At 38.4% G+C, this 23,987-nt stretch overlaps 2 protein-coding genes across 3 annotated transcripts in view; one reads left to right on the forward strand and one right to left on the reverse strand.

Moving 5' to 3' along the window:
- Window positions 1-4,686: 4,686 nt before the first annotated feature.
- Window positions 4,687-23,987, reverse strand: part of LOC148908553 (uncharacterized) — a 54,446-nt gene continuing 35,145 nt past the window's right edge. Inside the window, exons 1-2 of one of the 2 annotated variants that reach the window (XM_089034929.1) lie at window positions 5,160-6,621; window positions 4,687-4,890 (exon numbers count right to left, since the gene is read on the reverse strand). In XM_089034929.1, coding sequence (XP_088891055.1) covers window positions 4,705-4,890; window positions 5,160-5,354 — 381 coding nt within the window. In that variant the 5' untranslated portion in view covers window positions 5,355-6,621 and the 3' untranslated portion in view covers window positions 4,687-4,704. Of the gene's footprint in view, window positions 4,891-5,159; window positions 6,622-23,987 lie in introns of those variants that run through there. The other variant, XM_089034930.1, reaches the window with a different exon arrangement.
- LOC116287458 (piggyBac transposable element-derived protein 4) lies at window positions 6,974-9,159 on the forward strand. Its single transcript, XM_031694138.2, is given in 2 exon segments — window positions 6,974-7,155; window positions 7,698-9,159. Coding segments are annotated over 2 exon segments (1,638 nt in total). The 5' UTR covers window positions 6,974-6,979.

A 23,987-nucleotide genomic window follows, 5' to 3' on the forward strand; every position in this document is an offset into this window, starting at 1 on the left:
AATTTATACACATACAACGGGATGAAACTCTAAATTCCTTTTTATTTTTTATAATACTTCAAAACAAATTTTAATTACTACAAAGAGGACTCATGCTCACACTCTTATCACTCATTAGGAGCATTTCAGATTTAGGTCTAAGACTAGTTAAAGCTTTATTTTATTTTATTTATTTTTGTTTGTTTTGTTTTGAAAGTAAACCTTTTTTAAAAAAAGAAAGTCTCCTTTTTTAGCCTCTTGTAAACTGTAATACTTTATGCAATCAAAACTGATTAATGCATTGTGAAAGGTGACTGTAACTCTTTCTTCTATGTATTCCAAATGATATCATTCTGACAAATATAATAAATGAAACACAATTATATCTCACTTCTGTAGTTAACCAATGATCTATTCCAAAAGAGCTTAATATATAGTCAATATATGAGCTGTTTCAAGAAATAAAACCTGGAACTGAAAAGAAATAACATTGACTTAGAGTCACACAAAATGTATACTTCCACTTTAGAGTTTTAATTTTTTTACGTTTTAAATTTTAAATTTGACTAGGATATAATCACACTCCCAAGAAACATCTAATCTACTGATCTTGTGTACCAAAACAATGGAATTTTAAAGGGACTCTGAGGTGCCAGACACATCATAGCTTAAAATTTACATCAAACCTTGTTGATTTTGAAAATCGAAATGAAAATTCCATGAAATGCGTTTTTTGGGGTGATATTGTCCGTCAAAGTTGCGAAATGACTTAAGCTGGGCTCCCTGTGGAATATCGCGGATTTGATGGCTTGGGATGCCTGGGCTGTGATGACGTCAGATAGTGGAACATGTTGGATAGCTGGAGTTGAATCAGCCAAATTTCGCTATGGAAGTATGGCTGTTCTTTATCAATTTGAGCCGGAAATTGCTTGAGGAGAAGAATATAATACACCCGATGAAAGTGTGAGCCAGGAAAGTGAGCTAGAAGAAGTGGCGAACGAGGAAAGGCTTCAAGGAATCGATGTGGTGTACGTGTCAGCAACTTCATCTTCACTTCCATCTTCTTTAAAGCCAGTATCTTCCTCATACATTCAGGGAAGGTAGATCTTATCTTAGATACCACACATGCTGGGATTACTCTTCTGATCTTTTTGCTAAGATAACCATGCACTCAGCATGTAAATTGGCGATGTAAACTAGCACAACGCAGAGGGCTGAATAAGCATTTCAGCGAAATGAATATGCATTGAACGTATATTAAATAGAAAATACCGAAAAAAGCTCACTTATTTGGAATATAAGAACGTAATAGAAAATACTAAAAAAACCTCACTTATTTGTAATATTTGTTCAATTTGGAATGAGCCTTCTCTGTCATGAAGAGAAACTATTAAATGCAGTCCTAAGCACATATCTCGATTCAGACACAATAGTCGTGATGCATGTCATGTCTAAAAATTACGTTGAGTTTAACATCAGAAAATATTGAAATCTTTCGTGAAATAAAATGTTTCATTTACTTAATATTCTTTTACCTAATAAGCTCATTAACAACATAAACACATATCAGCTAGCTGGTTCCATCACGACACATTTCTGACTTTAATCGATTCCTTGAAGCCTTTCCTCGTTCGCCACTTCTTCTAGCTCACTTTCCTGGCTCACACTTTCATCGGGTGTATTATATTCTTCTCCTCAAGCAATTTCCGGCTCAAATTGATAAAGAACAGCCATACTTCCATAGCGAAATTTGGCTGATTCAACTCCAGCTATCCAACATGTTCCACTATCTGACGTCATCACACCTCATTCATCCCAAGCCATCAAATCCGCGATATTCCACAGGGAGCCCAGCTTAAGTCATTTCGCAACTTTGACGGACAATATCACCCCAAAAAACGCATTTCATGGAATTTTCATTTCGATTTTCAAAATCAACAAGGTTTGGTGTACATTTTAAGCTATGATGTGTCTGGCACCTCAGAGTCCCTTTAAGATTAATACATAAGGTATACTTATGAAGCATTGTAAAGAATAAATATCTAGCTGCTACCATGAATATATATAATTGGTTTTTTGCAAGTAAACATTTTCATGAAAAACCTCAGAATTGCCCAACTGAGTTCAGGAATTTTTCTAAATTTTTTTTTTCTATTTTCTATATGGTCTTCTCAACAGTATACCTTTTAAACTATATATATATACATTTGTATGAATGGTAGATGGAAAATCTATCTTCTTTGGTTCTTTACTTTCGTAAAATAAACACTGAGGACAATTCACATGGCAAGGCCTCTGCTGTCAAAATAGTGAAGGCCTTTACACATAATGACTTAACACAAAAAATTCAGAAAGACTTGTATTTTCAATGCTGCAAAGTGCTTATATAGAGAAATACATTACTATGTAAATAGCAGGTTTATGATAAAACTGAAAAACCTTGAAAAGCTAGAAATTGAGAAAAAAGTCATTTTTGACATTGTTTGACATTGTTTTGGTTTTGGTATTCACCTGTATAAAGATTTTTAAAGAAAACAAGACCTGTGAACCAAACTATACAACAGCTCACAGTTATACACAACCTTACTCCCACTTTACAACTATAGCACTAAACAAAATATTTTCCCTTTTTAATCAAAGGAGTTAACATCCACACTAGACTTAATCAGTATATTATAATATTATGGGGTTGTTTTTTCTTTTCATTTATAATATATGAAGTTATTGAACTGAAATGAAAGTAACATGACTGGAGATATCCTAATATAGACTCTAATTTGCATTTAATTCCTTTTAATAGTGATGAAAATATCTAATCGTAAACCAGGAAGCGATTAAACTAGCCTTTTAACAGCAACTTCAGTCTGTATTCAAAATCGTCTTGAAACTTATGAAACTGTTTGTATAATTTGTTATTGTTGTTGTTGCTTTTTTTGCTTTTCGTCGTGTTTTTTGTTTGGGAAATCCCCAAGCGAAGGCATATCTATGATTTTACCTCGCATTATTGAAATTTGTCGAAAATTATCAAGTACCAGAATTCATAAGTAAGGTATTTTACATCATGATCGGGGTAAAAGCATGTTCACCTATAACTTTTATTACGATTTTCAAAATTTACAGTATCCATGACTTTATTTACTTGATTATCTTGACAATCGATGAGCTTTTCAAGTTCAGAATCTCGAAATAGACTTGGAACAAGAAAACAATAATTATATTCCTTCTCTGTCTTTTTATCAAAGTAAGCTTATCGATGACTTGTTTTTGTCCGAATCAGACTGAAAACTCGACAATTTACCATCCACCGGGCATCGTGTTACTCGTCTGTATCGTTTTCTTGATAGACTACGGCATATGATCAAGGTGTTTGAGATAAAAACTACGATTTTCGGAAGGAAAAATGCTCGACAGGAATCTTTCCTCGTCCGCCATTTTGTCAGAGCGCCTGTGATAAAATCAGCGGTAAACTATATTGCACACTCTCAGTTGAGATTTAAATTAGCCAATCAGCGGTTTTTTAGCCGTGTCGTTGATGATATAGTTCAAGATGTTTCCTGAGGTTTTTTCTTTTTCTAAACATCCTTGCACACAGAAAACACGGTATTTCGTACGACATGGCAGATTTGTGGATGTGAGACAGGAGTTTACTACGGAATCCACTGAAGTGTGAAATCGAAATGATAACCCAGCCCCTCCCAAGTCGGGTGTCAAAAGTGAAAAAGCTGATGAGATAACTTCAATGTGTGCGAATGTTTGGCTGTCATTTGATCATCTATGGAATGCCGTTGCTGCCAAAAGGGATCAAATTGCAATTTTTTTGTTGGTTCAGATTAATTTTTACAGGGTGGAAATATAAGAATTTGGTGTTCAAATTTTTATATCTTAGGCTCAGTTATCGCCAACGAGTTTTTTGTACATTCTTGCTAGTGAGTTTCCTTTATGACAAATATCTCGCTAGCGAGTTTTTGTGCTTAAATTTCTGGCTAGTGAGTTTTCGTCGGTATATACTCCATGGCTGAATACCATGAAGAACCTGAAAATCGATCTCTTGGAGCAATTTTGGAATTTTGAAAATTCAGTTATTTTTGAACGGAGAGAACCTGAAAATCGATCTCTTGGAGCAATTTTGGGGTACCCTAATACCTTGAGAGTGAGACACACGCACTTAAGAGCGAATGTCTGTAAAAATCGAGAATTGTCGGACAACTGTGAAAAATTCAATTTCTCCATACTTTGCCCAAAAGACCCTTATGGTAAACTATTTTCGAAAATAGCATTAAAACGTTTGGCCGATTTTTATTTTTGGTGAAATTGAGAAAACTTGAAATTCCCGTCCGACGGCATCTGGCGGCCTTCGAAATGGGTGGAAAATGAAGCATTTTTGATGATCGCTCACGACCTGACGAAAGGCCGTTGGAAACTAAAAATCCCACAACTGATTTATCTATGTTTAAGCTATCAACACATATAATTTGAGCAAAATCACAAAAACGAGCAAAGTAAACTGGTACCTAACTCGAACTCGAACTCAAGTCATAGAAAATCTCTCATTATTGAAGTCCATAAACGTCGCTTTTTCTCTTTAGACAGAATGAAGCGAAGCACCATAGCAAGGCAAGAATGATTACAGTGGCTAAAAAATCTCTTAAATGACATATCTCAGCAAGCTTGAATAAAATTTTAGATCGTTTCAAATCGTCCTTTATTTACAAGCAATGTTAGAGTTTAATACAAAATTACTAAATAACAAAGCACTAAACTGATTAAAAACAAAATTGATGCTGTCAATAACAAGACAATATTTATTCCTGGTGTCCTGAACCTGTTAACATCAGATGTTTGTGTGGCCTTTGAACGGTCGGTCACATCCCATTCTTTGGCTGTCATTGCCATTCCAGCATCTCTGAGAATCTATAATGGACAACAAAAGACCGAATACTAGTAAGCAAACCAGAAAAGTCATAACAGTCTGACTAATTTAAAAAATTTAGATTTACATTAACGTTTGGATGAATCAAGTACCGACAGCGGCCATGGCGCCATCCATGGGGTTGTGCCACAGGATATTCCTTAAACACTGGCATTTCAAAACGCGGAGCTCTTGCACGATAGTAAAGGCTAAGAAAAATTAAATTTTACGACAACAAAGGTGGAGCGGATGACTTTGCTAAGATGGTTACCTCTTTGGAGATTCCCGTGGGTCCTACGACTTTCAAGACAAAAGTCAGAGACATCTTTCGAGAAACTGCCATGAAACATAACTCAGGGAAAGAATCCAGAGAATGGTTATCAGGTCCCAACATGCGGTATTGGCCGCAGCAGTTAAACTTTGCTGTCTGGGCTGCTACTAAAGGATGTGGCATAGCCGCGGACATGTTCCATATTCCTTTCCTAAGATTCCACGTTGCTTTTACTATTTGTAGGATATTGTTTGAGTTAGGAGCGCCACTTCCTGGTGACACTGTCTTTAACCCAAAGGATAACAAATATGACAAAGTCGCATGGGAGCGATTAAGGAATGAGTTTAAGCTTACCAACCCTGATTTTCGCAACAAAGAGGGCACCGCCCATGGTCTAGGAGAAACATATACGTATGCCTCCTACGTCGGTGCCAGCATTGAAACACCGGGTATGGGGTATCCCAGTTCCTACTAATTCTCAGACTTAGGAGGCAGCGGAACAAAGGGTAATCTGATCTACTTCATAGAAAGCAAGCAGAGATATCCATGGGCGCCTTTCTTTGCCGCGAGGGGCATTGGTCTAAAGAATCTAGCAAGGATTAACCGCAGCATTGAAGCCTTTGTTTACTGCATTCTAGGAGCACAGGTTAGCACTCGCAGCCCCATCGTAGATGCCAGTGGTGCGTCGCAGGAAACACAACAAGTATTCCTTGTCCTCTTCGAAAGCGCTGTTATCGAGAATGAGATTTCTAAATCAGTTCAAAGGTATCAACTTGCGGTGCAGCAATCTAAGGTGCGGCTGGATTACGCCTTGTCGCCCGGTTGTTGGCTAATGCCAAGTAATTTGGTCATCAACGCCAATTCCGTTGTGGGTTACAACAACAAACTTCAACGAGCTACTAAGGATATGAAGTTTGGGGTGAATGACGTGAACTCTGACACTCTTAGGAACATTCCCCATTTCGTGGAGAAGCCAAAGAAGGAGCACGTAGAGAATCCTGCAGGGAAACCAAAGAACGTAATCAAGAAGAAGGTCCTGCCTACGATACCTGAGGAATATGACCATAACTTACTAAAAGCCGGCTTGGCTACCGCAAGCATTGGTCTGAGCTATTATATATGGCGATGAACAACCCCTACGTAGCTGGAGTAGATTGTGTCTATACGACTTACACAGGCGAGAAAAAATACACCCAAGCATCTTGGGTTGATGTCACGGGCATGTCCGTGGACTTGAACTACTCCGGAAAGAAGTTAATTTTATGCAGTATTTCTTTGGGAGCCGTTAGTAATGCGAACATAGGATTTCGTCTCTGCGACGACAATGGAGCATTACAGCCCATGCGCGCAAAGACGAACAACAGAGAGTCCACGCATTTCTCAGTAGAGCCGCCAACGAATAGCGCCGAGAATCTTTCCGTTTGGACTTTTCACCTAGTTGCCGACTGCCATGGGAAAGTGAAGCTGCAAATGCGCATAGATGACTCCGGGAGCGTTTGCATAAATAGCATAGAAAATCAAAGGAATACTGTCTATAACCACATGACCATCAGCGCTTTGACGGTGGTTAGCCTTTAGGAGGATCTTTGATCCTTGAATGAATCCATACGTGAGGGAAACGCGCTATACCCACCGCTTAGATGAAGAAGGATATGACAACGGCGCTTGGCATGACGTTGGACTGTGGGTTGAAGTTGGGGGCACTGCATTGGTCATTTGCACTATTAGCATTATGTCTTGATTTAAATAGTATGAGCATTTTGATAGGTGGATTCTACTTTTAGTCACGCATCGCCAAGTGTGACGTCTTATTTTCCAATATGGCGTCTCCAGCGAAGCAGGCAAGATCCTCGAAATCTTACAATTTACACGAAGTTTTAGCTTTACTAGACGAAGAAGACAACGAAATTGAGATTGATAGTGGTCCTGAAGGAATATCAAGTAGCAAGGAGAGTGATTTAGATCGACAATTACGAAATTCTTCTGACGATTCAAGGTGAGTCGAATATAAAAACGTGTTCATGCTTTACGGCGGAAAAAAACTCCTCATAAAGTTGCTTCGGACCATGAACAATGCACTTAGGCTTAGGAACAAAACCATGAAAAGTACTGAAATGTATTTGGAAACCAAAAAAGTCTGTCTTATGATAAAAAAAGCAAAATATTAGGGAATTATGATGTTTCGCGGGAAGCAAACAGCTGAGCGAAATTTGATCCAAAGCATCTTTACATTCGGTAATGTCTCTTTCGCTGTTAGGCACTTTTTTGCTTAGCAAATCACCTATAATCCAGCTTTTTACTCTAATATATTATCAAATATAATTGGAAGTTGATTATTTTGTTGTTCTATTGCAATATGAAGTATAAAATAATTTGCTCTTTTGACACTATAGATAACATATTCAGTCATGAGCAATCTTGTCAGTAGCAAAAAATTATCTTCATTACCTATGAATGCAACAAGTACAAATAGTATTTACTAGAGCAATGTTTTCCTGTTGATGTTTGAAACTAAGGTTATTAATTTCAATCTTTTAGCGATGGAGGACAAGACAGTGACTATGAACCCGATACAAATGCTGATGATTCTCTTAGCGATCCTGGGTCCTCAAGTGGTAATGAAAGCAATGTTTCCAGTGATGAAACTTCTCAAGGTGGTCCAAATCGTCCAAATCAGGTTCATGGAAGAGGTCGTGGACGTGGACGTGGCAAAAGCAGAGGACGTGGAAGAGGCTATGGACAAGGACGTGGTCGAAATGGTGGACGTAGGCTGAGTGGCCATGTAATGCAAGCAGACCAACAACGGCCTTCAAAAAGCTACAATGACCCTGATGTAGGTAATGTCATGCCACCTTTTGCACCTAATCGTCCACCAGGAGTACACTTTGGTCAAGTTCTTCTGAGGAACGGCATGACAACAGCACTAGAGTTTTTTCAGCTATTCTTTTCATTAGAGATGATTACAGAAATTTGCAACCACACAAATAGCTATGCTTATGAGCATATAACTGCAGGAACTCACCAGTCTTACTGCAGTCCTGATGGTAGCTGGCAAGAAACGACTCCTGAAGAAATCAAGAGATTGATTGCAATTATTATTTACTTTGGCCTTGTCAGAGTGGGCTCGCATGTTGACAAGTACTGGAGTACAAAGACCCTTTACCATGGTCTTTGGGCAAGGTCAATCATGCCAAGGATAAGATTTAGGGCACTTATGGCCTTCTTGCAAGTAGTTGATCCAGCAACTGAGGCACCTGGTAATAAGCTAAGAAAAGTCCAGTCCTTTATTGACTCATTCAAAGCAAAATGCAAGAGTTTGTATCAGCCCAAACAAAATATTGCTGTCGATGAAAGAATGGTAAAATCTAAGCACAGGTCAGGTATACGGCAGTATATCAAAGACAAGCCAACCAAATGGGGCATAAAGTTATGGGTTTTAGCTGATAGCAGCAATGGCTACACAGTTGATTTTGATGTGTACATTGGAAAGACAGCAGGAAGACAAGTCAGTGTTAATGGTCTTGGTTATGATGTTGTCATGAACTTGATTCAACCCTTTGTCAACCAAGGGTACCACTTGTTTTTTGACAATTTTTATACATCAGTGAAACTTATAAAAGATTTATTTGTCTTGGGAACACCAGCAGCAGGCACAGTTTCAGAGAATCGCATTGGATTTCCTCAGTCACTAGAGAATGGCAAGAAGTGGGCAAAGAAATTAGAGAGAGGCAGTATGAGATGGGAGAGGGATGGTCCATGCCTGGCTTTGCAGTGGAAAGACAATAAAGTGGTTTCCATGCTCACCACAATTGACAATGCTAATGAACATGGGCAGGCCACAAGAAAGACCAAAACAAACAATGTATGGCAAGAAATCACTGTGCTACAGCCACATGCAATAAAAAGATATAATATGTATATGAATGCGGTGGATCGCTCTGATCAAATTAAACTATAAGCGTGAGCAACTAGTTGTGATTCATTAATATATTGTTCTTAACTTTTCCCCCTTCTGCAGTCTAATGCTCAACCAGTTAAAAATGAACATTATTCTTTTGTCGGAAGCTATTTGCAATTCCTTTGCATCAAGATTGGGATGATTTGTGAGACTTTAAACGAAGTGGAAAGCATTAATTAATGTAGCAAAACTCCCCACCATTTCCTTAGTGTAAAGTTCCCTGTCATTGTACCAAAATTACCACCCTGTTTAATGCTACAATTTTCAGGTGTTACACTGACTCTTTGGTCAAACCCCTTGGATTCAAACCTCTGTCCTGTTACAGCCCTATTGAGTTGGTTTATGATAACAGGGTAGGTGTTCATTAAAAAGAATAAGCATTCTTTCTATGTGGTGTCCTTGGAATGCAAACAGTATTTGGAAGGACAGGGAGTATTGAGAGGGGTCCGGACCAGGGGATCATTATATCCATCCCCCTTCAAGTAAGGGACAAATATTGATTTGGGTGGGGAAGGGTAGGTAGGCTCCTAACAACCATAATTTAAGCATTGAGCACTTCGATATGTTAACAACAGTGAAGCTATTGTTCTTAAAGGGGGAATTGCTAATAGATACCACTGGATCCTCCTGTTCCATTTTCTATTCACTGGACATGTGGAATTTATTTTGGTCTTTAAGTACTGAAGTATGCAAATCTTATTATTACTCCACTTTTTAGGCATCACTAACGGACTGATTTTCCCCCGTATTGTAAGAAATAATCTAGAAGTCAGTTCTTCAAGAAGCTATCATGGTGTATCTTCATATAGAAATACATTTGGCCAGGTAAGCAACATTCACTTTAAATCAAACATAATAATTATGTAACTTGGATATCAGAGACATAATATTTTACCAACAGATGTCCCAACACCTTTTTGGGAAGCCATATACTACCCATTTAATAAGAAGATCGGCAGCTCAGTGGGCTGCTCGCTGTGGTGCCGATGACAGCACAATAAAGAGGGCAGGGCGATGGTAGGTCACACAGTCAATATTCTAATTATTGTTAATCGAAGTATTATGATCATCCGGGTGGATGTAGTCCTGAGAAGGACTGTTTCATGTGACTGACGTTTCGACAACCTGAGCGGAAGTCATCTTAAAGAATGAATATTCTTCAAAAGTAAGATAAGTTTACATCGCAGTGGAACTAAACTACTATGTAGTGATAGTACTCTCGTTTAAAGCAGCGGAGAGTGTGAAGTGTATGAACTGTCACGCTTTCAATAAGTTAGTTGTGTGACATAATTTAGTATAGTATCAAGTGACATGTATATAGAGATAAGAGACATAAGAGAGAACACGTGTAAGCGCAAGCAACAAGTATCAAGCTCTAACGAGTGAATAAAGGATTTTACTACTGTATTTGTATCTGGAGTCAGATTGAAACTGATAACAAAAACACGAACCAGGATGACACCCAATACATATACGTAAATAAGAAAACGATGCTTCTTTTATGTCGGACTCGGACGCTACTAGTCATCAAGTCTTGCAGAGATTTTTTATTCTGTAAACCCAGTCTTATGGTACAATCACTTCAAGCTTTATAACTTATTTAATATTACTTTCTTGATCTTAAACGCATTTTTTTTCGTGGGGTTGCTGAAACCGCGGCGGAAACCAAGGACGTAGTGCTTTCTTCTTCGCTTTGATTTGAGTCATCCCCATCGACTACCATTGACAGAATTTCATGAGCGGAACGTACTTCTTAAGGGAGCTCCAGGCCAACTTCTGTTCGGCATTCGGGGCATGGGGTTCCGCATTTATGGCAAACCAGCATTTGTTCGCCAAACAGTGGCAAGCAAAGTTCACAGTTATCCTTGTTTACTGGTAATCCTGACAAGACAGGATTCTTTCTTCGCCACTGATCCTGGCACCACTCAATAATTTTGGGAGTTGCTGGCTCTCCTTTCTTCCAGTGTCCCGTTTTCTCCGAGTATTTATCTTCTTGCAGTCTATCCTTCAAATGACTGAACGCCTTTGCCTCCAAAAGCTTTATTAGGAGGTTTGCCACCACCTCATGCATGGCATATGTCATGGCTGGTTTCTTTCGTGTCCTTCCAGGCTCCCTCATCACAAGAAATTGCCAGATAGCAATATCATACAGCGGCCTGAGAAATTCGAGCTTTATAGCGCTCATGATGTTAAGAGAAATCAGACTAGAATACAAACTAAGTAGAGAAAAAATCACAAGTACTATAATGTATGTGTTTGCTTGTGTTTTGACGCACGTGCGTAACCCATTCAGTGTTTTTCAGTCCCCTGACGACCCCGACCCAACTGTCGATAAAGGTCGCACATGCGCTGCATTGGGCGCAAGTTGTTGAAACATGGCGAGTGGAGGTGAAGCTAGAGACACAATGCAAAAAAAACTGAAAAAATCCCTTCTGATGTAATAGAATTGATGAACTTGGCCATATATTCATTTGCATGTATTTCGGGTTTGAAATCCCACGATAAAGTAAGAGGGAATCCAGTGGTGCTTGGCGTACTGGCCATGTTCTTCAAAATGTTGGATGTGGCAAAGGAATCCACGCGGTGCGCATTCAAGGAAAGATTCGTAGATGCGACAGTGGATAAGCCTGGAAGATTCGAGAAAGCCGTTTGTTCCAGGCTAAAGTTAGCCAAGGCAAAGAAACTGAATGACACAGGACCTTCAGATATTCCATCATCTCTGCAAAAAAAAGGTGGAAAGATTTAATGAGGCAACCGCGCGCGTTCGGACGAAGTGCTTTCCACATTGCTGGAGATGCCAAGAGAGATGTCGCTGTTGCGTACTTAGAAGGAAGGGCAAGCCCGTAGCCGCATTTGGCTCAGAGTGAGTTCCCAATATATGTATAATGATATATAATGGTAGAATTTTCAATACTGAAATATGGGGCATGTTAGACCATGATAAACGCCTTACTGCTGTCGCGGTACAGACGGCTGTGGTATGGATGGCTGTGGTATGGACGGCTGTGGTACGGACGGCTGTGGTATGAATGGCTGTGGGATGGATGGCTGTGGTATGAATGGCTGTGGTATGGATGGCCGTGGTATGGATGGCTGTGGTGTGGATGGATGTGGTATGGACGGCTGTGGGGTGGATGGCTGTGGGGTGGATGGATGTGGTGTGGATAGCTGTGGTATGGTTGGCTGTGGTGTGGATGGCTGTGGGATGGCTGGCTGTGGTGTGGATGGCTGTGGTATGAATGGCTGTGGTGTGGATGGATGTGGGATGGATGGCTGTGATGGATGGTGACTGTGATGTGGATGGTGGCTGTGACAGTAATGTAGATGTAGATGTACACGAATATTGCGTGCCCTAAAGGACAATATCGTATAATAGTTAAACATATGATATGGTATTGTTTTGTATATATATGGTCCTATGATTTATATATACATATATATAGATATACATATATGTATTCATATTTGTATAAATATATGACATTGCAAAATAAACATTGGTCATTCTTCAAAAAATATATACGGCTATTGTGCTCGTTATAAATTTTTTTATTTGCATAGCATTCACGACATAAATATATAGGTCATAGCCGAAAAATATATATGGCTATTGTGCCTGCAATCATTATGGTTAGTGAACATCCTTTTGGCGGGCAACCTGACAGACTACGAAGGAATGTACTACCAACTACTAGCAAGATGGCGGATAATAGTGTGTCTGGTGTGTCTTCTTCTTCAATAGACTGACTTGTAAAGCAAATAATTGATCGTCCCGATTTCAAAAATGCAATAAGGGGATCGGAAGGTTCGCCTAGGTCAACAACTTCACCTCAAGAAACTGCCCAACAAGCTACAACGACGCCACAAGGTCAGCAAACTCATGGCCAGACTCCAATGCAGGAGTTTAGAAGAATATTCTGCAGATCAGTCAATAACCCACCACAGTACACAACAAGGACAACATGGGCCCCCACTGGGAGAACGGTTCGTTCTAGTTTCTCCAGCAAAAACAAAGCCTCCAAAAGAGATTACGAAGGGAAAGCTAAAACAACAACCTTTAGTAGAGAGGTGGTTCTTCTGACACAAAGACACAATGCCAAGAGGAAGGGCTAAAGCGGAACTCCAAAGGATTTATCTAATCGGCGTTCAAAATACTCTAACACATTTATATTGTCATTATGTAGATTTCTACTAGCTTGATGACAAAGAGAAAAGATAGAAGTATGGAAAAAATTCTCAAAATCCTCAAGCTTCATCTTTGGTTTCCTCTCGATATTGGCACATCCTCTAATTGGCACATCCACTGACCATAATAATTGCAGGCACAATAGCCATATATATTTTTCGGTTATGACCTATATTTAATTCGTGAATTATATATATGTGAATAGATATAAAACAATACAACAAAATTCAGAGTAAACATATATTTGCTCCGAAAGAAATATTTGTCTCATTAGACCTTATATATGAATAAAGCCGTATATATACAAATCTATGTTATAAATGACCGCCATTATAACGTATATATTTTACATGTTATAAACATTTATTGTCATACAATATTGTCCTATATGAAGCCTCATACACGAAGATGAAGACAAAGATATAGATGCAATTGGGTTTTGCAACATGCTAATGAATAGTGATGACCAGTGGGCTATTTGAAAAGCTACATGTTGTGTGTCTGCAGCATTGGCGTGCTCACGTAAGCAAACAGCGTAAAGCGCGCGCAGTATGCGCGTGCAGAAGGAAAAAAATGGTTTAAAAATAGCATCAAACTGTGCACATGATGGTTACAAGACTATATAGGGGGCATTCCTTCTCTTAGTTCATTTTCTCTTGCGTATGCCAAATTAGCGAAATCTTAGTAATCAGTAAAGTATTTAAAGTTAGAGTCTACATCATCCAAAATAAAAGAAAATATGGACAAGTTTAGAGATGGCGTACGTAGAGAAAGAGAGTACGCGTCAAAACAATCAAGATCTGACTTCCTTGGAAGATTGACTTATGTTTACACTCAAATAGAGAAATTAATGGTCGCCTACAGAAATGAGAGTCGGTGGAAAAGTTCAAAGGAGATTTAGATCAATTTTATCAAGGATTTGTTGAAGCTAATAAGGATGTCATCGAGAATACTAACGACGATACAGAACATGCATCTACATATCAGGTCAAGCATTTTGCGTGAACACTGGAATGAAACCGAAATAGCTTACATTTTTAATTATGTTGTTCACTTTATTCTTGACATTTCCCCAAACTATTTCTTCATTTTAAGGATTCAGATGACAACATTGCTTTTATTTTTAATACATTTTATTTTTCAAAAAATGTTCTTATAGTCTAAATCTCAGATAGGAGTTTGTATGTGCGTGTATTCTTCAAATGATAAGAGTAATCAAAACCATATTTTTAATACGAAAAAGAAATGCAGAAAAATGATGAATCTTTTTTAACAGGTAAACACATTATGGGTATACTGTAGGATTCTTGCCATCAATTTTAATAACAAACAAGTTTTTTTATTTCTTTTTCGTTGATCTCCAAGCTATGTTAAAGAAAACCTTGGTATGGAAATAAGTATTTGCACTATCAAAAGAGTGCGAAGAACGCTTGGATGGGTCGTAACTGGTCCAAGATACTTTCAACTTGTGAGAGAGAGAAACTGCTTGCTAGGTCTTGAAGATGCCAATAAATGTCTTGATTAAAAAGAAGAATTTGGTAATGTGATTTTCACTGACAAAAGCAGCATTTGGATGCAGCGGCACGGAAACATATGTTCCCAAAAAGTTGTCCAGCGACCAAATCTCAAGCCCACAATGAAACACCCTTATGGGTGGGATGGGATGGTATTTGCAAGCGTGGTACGGCAGACATTTTGATCTTCACCAGAATAATGAAAAGACCTCTTTATGGAAGAAATTTTAAAGAACACTCTCCTGCCATTTATTCGCCGTGTATTTCCTTACGTTCATCGGTTTCAACAAGACACTAATCCAAAACATATAAGTTCAGAATTAAAAGTTGTTTATAGTAACATTTTTAACCTCACAATTTTGTGATCTCTTCAAGTTCAATTTATTTATTTACACTTTCATTATTTTTTTTAAATATTAGGCAAAGATGCTATGGCTTTCTAGGAGAAAAACAACACCAACTACATTCCTACACCAGCAGAGTAGCCTGATTTGAATCCAATCGAAATGCTTTGCACCAATTGCAAGACCATCTGCTGCGAACAGTTAAGCAAGTGACAAGCAAGAACTTGTGAATGGTATTCTTGATTTCTGGAACACCATCCCACCAGACGTCTGCCAAAAATATATTGGCGACCTTAATAACGTTCTCCCAGCAATAGTCAAGGATGTACCCCTCGTGCCTACACCAAACACGTATGCAACACCCATACAAAAATTTAATTACGGTATATGCATCTCCACAGCCACCTTTTCTACCAACAGGTCTAAAATACCCGCCATTCCTGGAATCACCTACACTAACCTTACCACACCAGTACCAATTTTAACGTCCAGTAAACAGATATTTATGGAGTTGCTAGAGGAGGTTGAAGTTGAGACTACCTGCAGTAGATGCCCAGCATTGAAAAAAAACTTAGGGAGGCTGAAAGAAAACTTGAATTGATAATAATTTATAATAATAATAATAATTTATTGAATTTGTATAGCGCAAATCTCATTTGCGCTGTATTACTAGGTAAGAAATCTTACCAGCTATTATGCTGCGTGTATTTCGAAATATAGTATATGGAGTGTGCTTGAAGTCACTCAAAAACATAAAAACCTATGAGTGCCTTGGGCGTATAATACATCATGACTTTATTTTAACAGGTTTTTCACCAATACGATTACCAAGGGCATCCCTTCACCAAGCTTTGTTTAATAATGCTGATGAGAGGTGCATTACTGATTCCTTTGTTAAAGTTCTCCCCGCAAGTCAACGAAATGAGGTGAGAAAGGCCCGGATCCTAGCACTTCGAAGGAGAACTTTCTAAGCGATGAATTGTGTGAGATTTTGGAGGGCTACAGAAACGCAACCCTGCCAACTCCTGAAAATATCAGAAATGTTGTTCAGTCAATTGGTAAAATAGAATTTGTTTCAAAGCCTTATCTGTCATTAATGAAGATCAAAGAAGTATTGGGTCCTTTCTGGGACAAAGTAACAAACCAAGCAGTGCCTGACCACCATCGCTACTACAGTTTCGTCTTCCAGACATGCGACTACAATCGTATCCTTTGCATGGACGATGTCGGAGATTATCTCCTGGTGAGGCACTCCAATGATCCCTCCTGTTACATCCACGGAGATCATTACCATATGATCGTGAGAGGTCCCATATTTAAAGACTGGGCAAGGACGCAAGTGACGCAGAATGGCTCGTATAGCAAGATCTACAAAGTACTTCATTACCACGAGACGCGTCCCAGGGTAGCCACAGTATACAGAGATATCGTAGACCTGGTATGGTACTTGCTGCAGCCACCACGCCTACTTGTCGAATATACAGACCATTTTGGCCCTATCATCGAAGCAGCAAGACAACCGAGGCATAATCCCCCAGAACCACAAGGTAATAACCCAAATGACGACTCCATTGATTCTAACAGTACCCCCGAAGATATTCCAAGAAACCTGCTGAAGGCTGGCAAGAGGGCCAAATGCATGAATCAACTCATTGACCTTCACAAAGAATCGTGCGCACTGGATGGTCCATCATTTAAAGAATGGGTTCTCAATGAAGGTGGAGACAAATGGACTTTTGTCTTCAATAACTACATCAGTCAAGGCTTGAAAGTCTTTGCCGACGCTATAGAAGTGTGTAAAGACATGGTCGATGCAGAGTCGTTGTCCTGGACATGGAAAGAAAGCCTAGAACGCTTAAGACCTCTCAACAAGAAGGAATATCACTCAATTTCCAAATCGCAAAAGTTCCTACACAGATGGTGCTTGTCACAAGGTCTTGATATTTGGGAAGTTAACACGCAGTTGAAAGCAGTGATAGACAAAGAATGGCAGAAGATAAATTCCTTCCTTTTGCACGGAGAACACAACAGTGGTAAAACGATGGTGCTGATGTCAATACACGATGCTTTCAGAAAAGCCCAGATCATAACCAATAGTGCTAGTGTTGGATTCACATGGCAAGAAGGTACCCAGTCGAGACTGTTGATCAACGAAGAAGCAATGATAGCTACGACACAAACAGAGGAATACAAACAGATCATGTCTGGATGTCCCTGTATGGTCAACGTAAAGAATCGTCCTTAGAAAAGAATGCCAAGAACGCCTATATTGTTTTCTTGCAATACGATGCTATGGTCATATGTCGGACAGGCACCAGTATACGAATGTCGATGTTTAACTACAAAGCATTAGTCAAGCAACCTTGGTTGACAGACTACAAAAGAAAGATCCATCCAAAGGGTTGGAAGTTCTATCTTGATTGCATCGAAAGAGAAAGAAAGTCTACATCCAGCACGGGAACAGACTCATCAACCGACTTCGAAATAGATGTTCCCTCCAGATACTTGCCAGCCGCTAAATTCAGCAGCAGTGAAGAATCTCAAGATGGCAATTTCATGCCTGCCTCTCCAAGTTACAGTCCTGACGAAGCTGGTCCTTCGGGAATTAATTACGATACTATTTTTTATTCTCCTCAACAGGACGAAGCTGCCAGAATTACATCGAACGATACTTTCACTTCCCCGACCCTCCCCAACGAGATTCCACCCACTATTCCTACCGAACAAGAGCCAACACAAATGAAGGTTCGGTGTATACAGAAGAAAAATGCCAACACGTATTTCAACATTGATGAAGAAGAAAGTGAAGATGTCTGGCAAGATGCCCAAGAACCACCCAATAAGAAACAATTAATTGTAATTTCAAGCGATGAAAGTGAATTAGAAATCGTAGATTTGCCCCCAGAAATACATGTAATTTCAAGTGATGAAGATTGTTCCCACTCGAAAATAGGCTATTATAACCTAACTGCATTATTCCAATGTGCAGCATGTGGCTATGAATGTTAAATAAAATACATGAAAGATTGTTGCAAATAAAAGAATCATGAATACTTAACTCCGTTTCTGATCTTTCTTGATCAGGGATAAACTGCATCCGTCAAATCGAGAATCGAAAAATGGGGTAGTCGCGGAATCAATGAGTAGTCGCTGGGTGGGTGTGGTTTTGGGCGTGGTTTTTGCTGCGCGCGCGTGTGTTGTTGCGGCTGGCTGCTGCGTCTACTTCTTTTGTTTTTGGCCGCGCATTCGCTTGAGTTTAGTGAAAATGTATTAAAATTTCACAAAAAGTGGAGGGGCTAAAGCCCCCCCGGTTCTGCCGTCCCTGACAATATGGCTACTCAAGAATATATACCTCAAGTATGGTGTTCATTCTGAATAAATGCAATTACTTGATGGGATGAACAGCATTGGAAACTTTGGGGATATCATGGCCCACAAGTCAGTCTTTGATACAGTCCTTGAAAACAAGCAGAAGAAGCTTACTGCCTCTAAGTCTCTTTTTAAAGTAGATTATGCTGAGAAAGGATCAAATATGAGAAACAAGGAAGATAGCACAATGTATTGTTTTGAAGTGTTCCTGGTTGATCTTGAGGAGGGAGAAGCTGATGGAGTGGCCCTTGAAGATCTTTTCATATTCATTACTGTTGTAGAATCACCCCCATCGCTTGGCTTTGACTTGCCTATAACAATACAATTTTATGACTTTGTTGGGAAAGAACGTAGACGCCCATCCTCATCAACCTGCTGCCTGACACTGGATTTGCCCAGGGGTATGGAGGATCCAGAAAAAATCAAAAGCCTTATGAGAGATTCCATTCTCTAATCCCATGGCTCTGGAAAAGGACAAATGATCTGTAAATTAATTGTTAATTAATTGTCATTGACAGTTCTCTTACAGACTTAAAGTAATTTACTAATGTTCCAGTTGCTTTCAAAATTGACATTTTTCCAAATAAGTACAGTTGAGTTTTAAAGTTTAAAATGGATTCAGATTGTTAATCAAATGATTATGGTTAAATAGTCAAGCTATTGTATGTTACCTAATTTCTTTGACTGAACCATGGAGATTAACATTGGTTTTAACTGTGGTAGTTTCGTTGTTTTTTGGACCATAGTCAAGTCTGTGTTTGTCATCCCCTTGCCATTGGTCTTCCTCGTCTTTAGCCTTGTGTAAGTCAATTCCCCTGCAGGCTTCATCCATAATATTTTCCGCCAAATCTTTTGTTCTATCCAGATCTCGGCAATGGGTCTCTCCGAGATTTGATAGGGAACTTGTTTGTCTGTTTGAAATCTTGTCTCTTTTGTCCTGCTCCAGCTTCCTGTAGTAGTGCCTTTCCGTTTTTCTTTGGGGCCCTCCATCTCTTTTTGGCCAAATTTCTAATCGCTTTAATTTTCTCTTTGTCATTTACATTTTTTTTGATCCAGCGCTTTCAACTTATTAAAGGTTTTTTTCTAATATTATAGTATTATTATATTATATATTAATGTTGAAAAACGTATTGTAATGTTTATTATGCTATATTTATCTACTGTTCTAAGTGCTTTTATGTATTATACTTAACTCATACAGTAGTCTAAACTGTAGTTTTGTTAAAATCAAAGTCCAAAACCTCGAGTGCCACGTTTTCTCTTCGAATTTTACGATTTGTATCCAATAACTGATGTATATAGGATCGCTTGCATATGCACGTTCTCATGTTTTTTATTTTTAAGTCATGACTTATTTTTGACAAAAATAGCGTTTGCGAGTTCACCGTTCTGTCCAAAGTTATACTTTAAAATGCTCATAACTCACCTCGTATTTCTTATTTTGCTCTGAAACTTCGTTTGCTATAGTTCGTGCATTTAAGGCACAAGGACAAACTTTTTACAACGCTATTGTATGGATGGATTCAGACTTCGTACCCAAAGGTACAGGATACGTAGCATTATCTAGAGTACGAAGTCTGAATTCCATTCACTTTCTAACACCTCTAAAATATCAGCATTTTACACCTGTTTATTACGAAGGCAGGTCAACACTAAAGTCTGCACCAATAACTTTAGATGTGCACATGTGCTAACTTGTTTCATCCCAATAGGATCACTTAAAACCTATTCCCTTCTTCAGGACATTTCTTAGTTAATATGTAATATTTTAAATTGCATCTCAAACTAAATGCCAATATAAATTACACATCATACCTACATGTATGAGCTAAATCCTTAATGGTTATGAACTTGAACTGGTAAATTTCCACAATGAATGATATTTCATTTCATTCGTATTTTAAACGGTTCAGCCAACGTAGTCAAGTTTTTTAAAATGTCTGAAACTAAGAATAGTATTAAGATTGAATAGTAATTGTTTCACCGGTTTTTGAAAACCACTCTAGATACTTCAATTGTATTTCAGCAAGATATAGAAAAAATGAAATTTATATGATATGTTCTTTTGATTACAGATTGTTATAACTGATGCCAGACATGATTGTTCTCGTAATGCCCAACATACAACACTAAAAGCTATGCCATACTAGTAAGTATTGACTAACTATTGTGTATAAAAAGAAACTCTATTTTACCATTATGTTTTTGATCTAGTTCTCAGACAACAATTTAATCTTTTATTCAATTGTTAGCAACAATAAAATACTGATGGTGAACTGGTCAAAAGCTACCTTGGCCTTTGCAGCTTTGAGAGAAGTACCAATGACAAAGGTGTTATTTGACAGACTTGTAGAAATTGGTATGAAAATTGAAAATTCCTATTCTGTCTCAATAGCACATTTGCATGATGACGTCACGCGCGCAAAGCATGCTGGTTGTAGAGGTCAAGGCTGAAGAAACCAAAATGGCTTCTATTAGCGGTGGTTATACTTGCTGTGTTCCAGGGTGTTTTAATAATAATAAGCGTGATAAACATTTGTCTTTCTACGAGTTTCCGAAAGATAAAAAACTGGAATCTTTAATGCGGTAAACATTAGTGTGCATGAGATTGATGATTCCATTTATTTTAATAGTAATCACATTCTTTTCGTTAAATTTTACACTGGTTTAGTGCTTTAACAGTTTGCGTTATAACAGCTTTTGTGAAGTTGAATAACATTTACCAAACACTATTTTAAAGCTTCAATCAACACTAGAGACAATCAATTTTATGATGAATTTGCTATGTTCAAGAGCCAATGAATCAAAAGGGAAAGCTGCCTTTCTTGTACTCTCCCCATTACTAGTTGAAGGAGACAGCCAGTTTGAGGCAATAATAAGAAATGCATTCTTAGACATCAACATCAAGACGTGGAAGCATTCTTTTGGCCATATTATATGCGCACTAAAAAACATTGGGGTCTGTGTTTTCTGGTTAGCAGAAGCAACAATCCATTTTGATGATGGCCTCCATTATCCTATTTCCAGTGAGCTGAAGAAATTGTGTAACCAGATACTTGACACTTAACATCACATCACTGGAGAGACCACACTGTGTTCTAGTACTTGGAGCTTTGCAAGGTTTAAAGAACCCATGCCAGATCAGATAGTGCATGAGAAACAATAACATGGAACTGAAAGCTGTGGCGTCGGTATTATTCTTGCTGTAAGGGATTTAATCCATTGCATTCCATTTCTATGGACATTCGAAGACGCGATGTATCATCGTGCAGCCATATTGTTAGATATCGTAAAAATTTTGCTCAAAATTCTTTGGCATAATTTCAAAGTGACACTCTTCACATATGAATACAAACACTTCCAACAAAAACTTCACAGAACAATGTTTTGGCATCTTGTAAATATTACCACATAGTGTTGTAAAAATGTGAAGCGTATTGGCATTATTAATCTGTACATTTATAATTTTAACCACAGCTGTCACAGAACTGTGTTATCTAGATAGCTGGTTGAATCGGTGTTGGAAAGGGTTCAATTTTGCCACGTGATATTAACGTGATGCTGACTCCAGACTGGGCAACTCGGAAGCTGTAGGATAAACCTATATCAAAAACGTTTTAGTAGATAATACCAGATAACAGTTGTCAAAAGTGGAAATAGTTGATCGAAAAAGCCATCAAGAAGCGTTATTAATTATATTTCAATTAAACTGGATAGTTTAAAATTGTGTGTAAAATCAGTGCTGTTTATAAATACAAAAAACAAAAGAAACGAAAGAAACTAGCGGTATCCCTGGCTTCAGATCTTGCACAGAGTAACAACCTAGGGGTCAGTGAGGACAGCAGTAGAGAAGAAGATATTCAACATGAGTCCCTGAAGGTGGGGGATTATGTGGCACTCGTAGAGGAGGCAAGCATGCTAGATCAGCCCAAGATATTACATGGGCGAATTCAGTCTCAAGAACTCTGAACTCGTATCAGTCAAAGCTGAACGCGATTTGGGTGTCTGTGTATCCAACAACTTGACTTGGAACAAGCAGGTACTGGAACAAACTACCATTCTCATCCACCGTCTCTTACAGTTCGAGATTGAAAACTCTGTCTTTACTACCAATAACTTACTGGCATGAATACCTTGACATGATTTTTTTCTTTAAACTAACGCACAACCTGATACACGTGAAGCCTAATCTACTACCTGTACCTCGACGTACACGACCAACAAGATCATCAAACAGTAATGTTGTCAAGTACGCAGTACGTCAGTGCAGAATATGGAACGCTCTCGCTGATAAACTAAATCTGAACATGGACGAACTAAACACATTTAAACGCGCCATGTTAAGTTACTACGTAACGTCACTGGACAGTTACAACTGTTACGACCCACGTACTTTTAAAACAGTTTGTTTAAAATGTAACTCTTGCAGATTCCTCACTTTTGCTACCTCCTGTTGTTAGTTATTTGATTCAAATGCGTCAATATATCTACTTAAATTATCTTTATGCACTAAGTTTCATTTAAGACATTATTTGGGCCCGCAGTAATTGGCTTAACGCTGTTGCGGTCACCCTGTCATATATATCACAATATATATATATATACCAATACTACGATTATTTCTTACAGAATGACAAAACAATCTTACGCAGAATGACAAAACAATCTTAGTTATTGTAGTATTTCCTGTCATAGGAGTATAAAACGACGCACCCATAAATTTAGCCATCCTCTTTGGTATAACTTTCTTGATTAACATTGGTTTAACTAGTTCTAAAAATGTCAAAATCATCCGTCGCAATCGCGCCAGATATGCCCCGGTTTTTGAAAAGTGTGAGAGGAGAAGGGATCTTCTTTAAGATCGATGGCCATCGCTTCAAGACAAAGAATGATCATTTGACGGAAGAAATATTGGAGGTGCAGGCCACATCCAACTAAATCATACCAGCATTATGTTCTAGGGAGTGAATACTTTGATTAGCGCATGGTTATATAATTAGAATACTATCAAAATTGGAAGTTTATCCTTACACTGGTGAAATTGAAAAAAGGCTTTGACGTTCACTACTTGGCAGATACTTTTAGCATTTCTGCTGGCCAGGTTTCAAGAATATTTAACACCTGGGTTATATTCAGTTATCATTTTTAGTTCCCTGGCCGAGTAAGGCACAAATTCAGATAAATCTGCCCAAGAGGTTCAAGAACTTTGCAAATGTCAGAGTGAAAATAGATTGTGTGTAGTTGTATTTGCAAAAGCCCAAGCAACCTACAAGTCAAAAAATTACATGGAGCAACTACAAACATTGCAACACTGCAATGTAATTTCATTTATCCCCCATCTATCTACAGGATGCATTAGTAACAAGGAAATTGTAAAACACAGTGGATTAATTTATGTATTAGAATAGGGAGATGCTGTAATGGCAGATAAAGGGCTTTTTAAACGCGATTTGGTGA

This window comes from Actinia tenebrosa, unplaced genomic scaffold (assembly GCF_029948245.1).
Source record: "Actinia tenebrosa isolate PJP-AT-01 unplaced genomic scaffold, QUT_ActTen_1.0 PGA_scaffold3__52_contigs__length_22856419, whole genome shotgun sequence".
NCBI lineage: Eukaryota > Metazoa > Cnidaria > Anthozoa > Actiniaria > Actiniidae > Actinia > Actinia tenebrosa.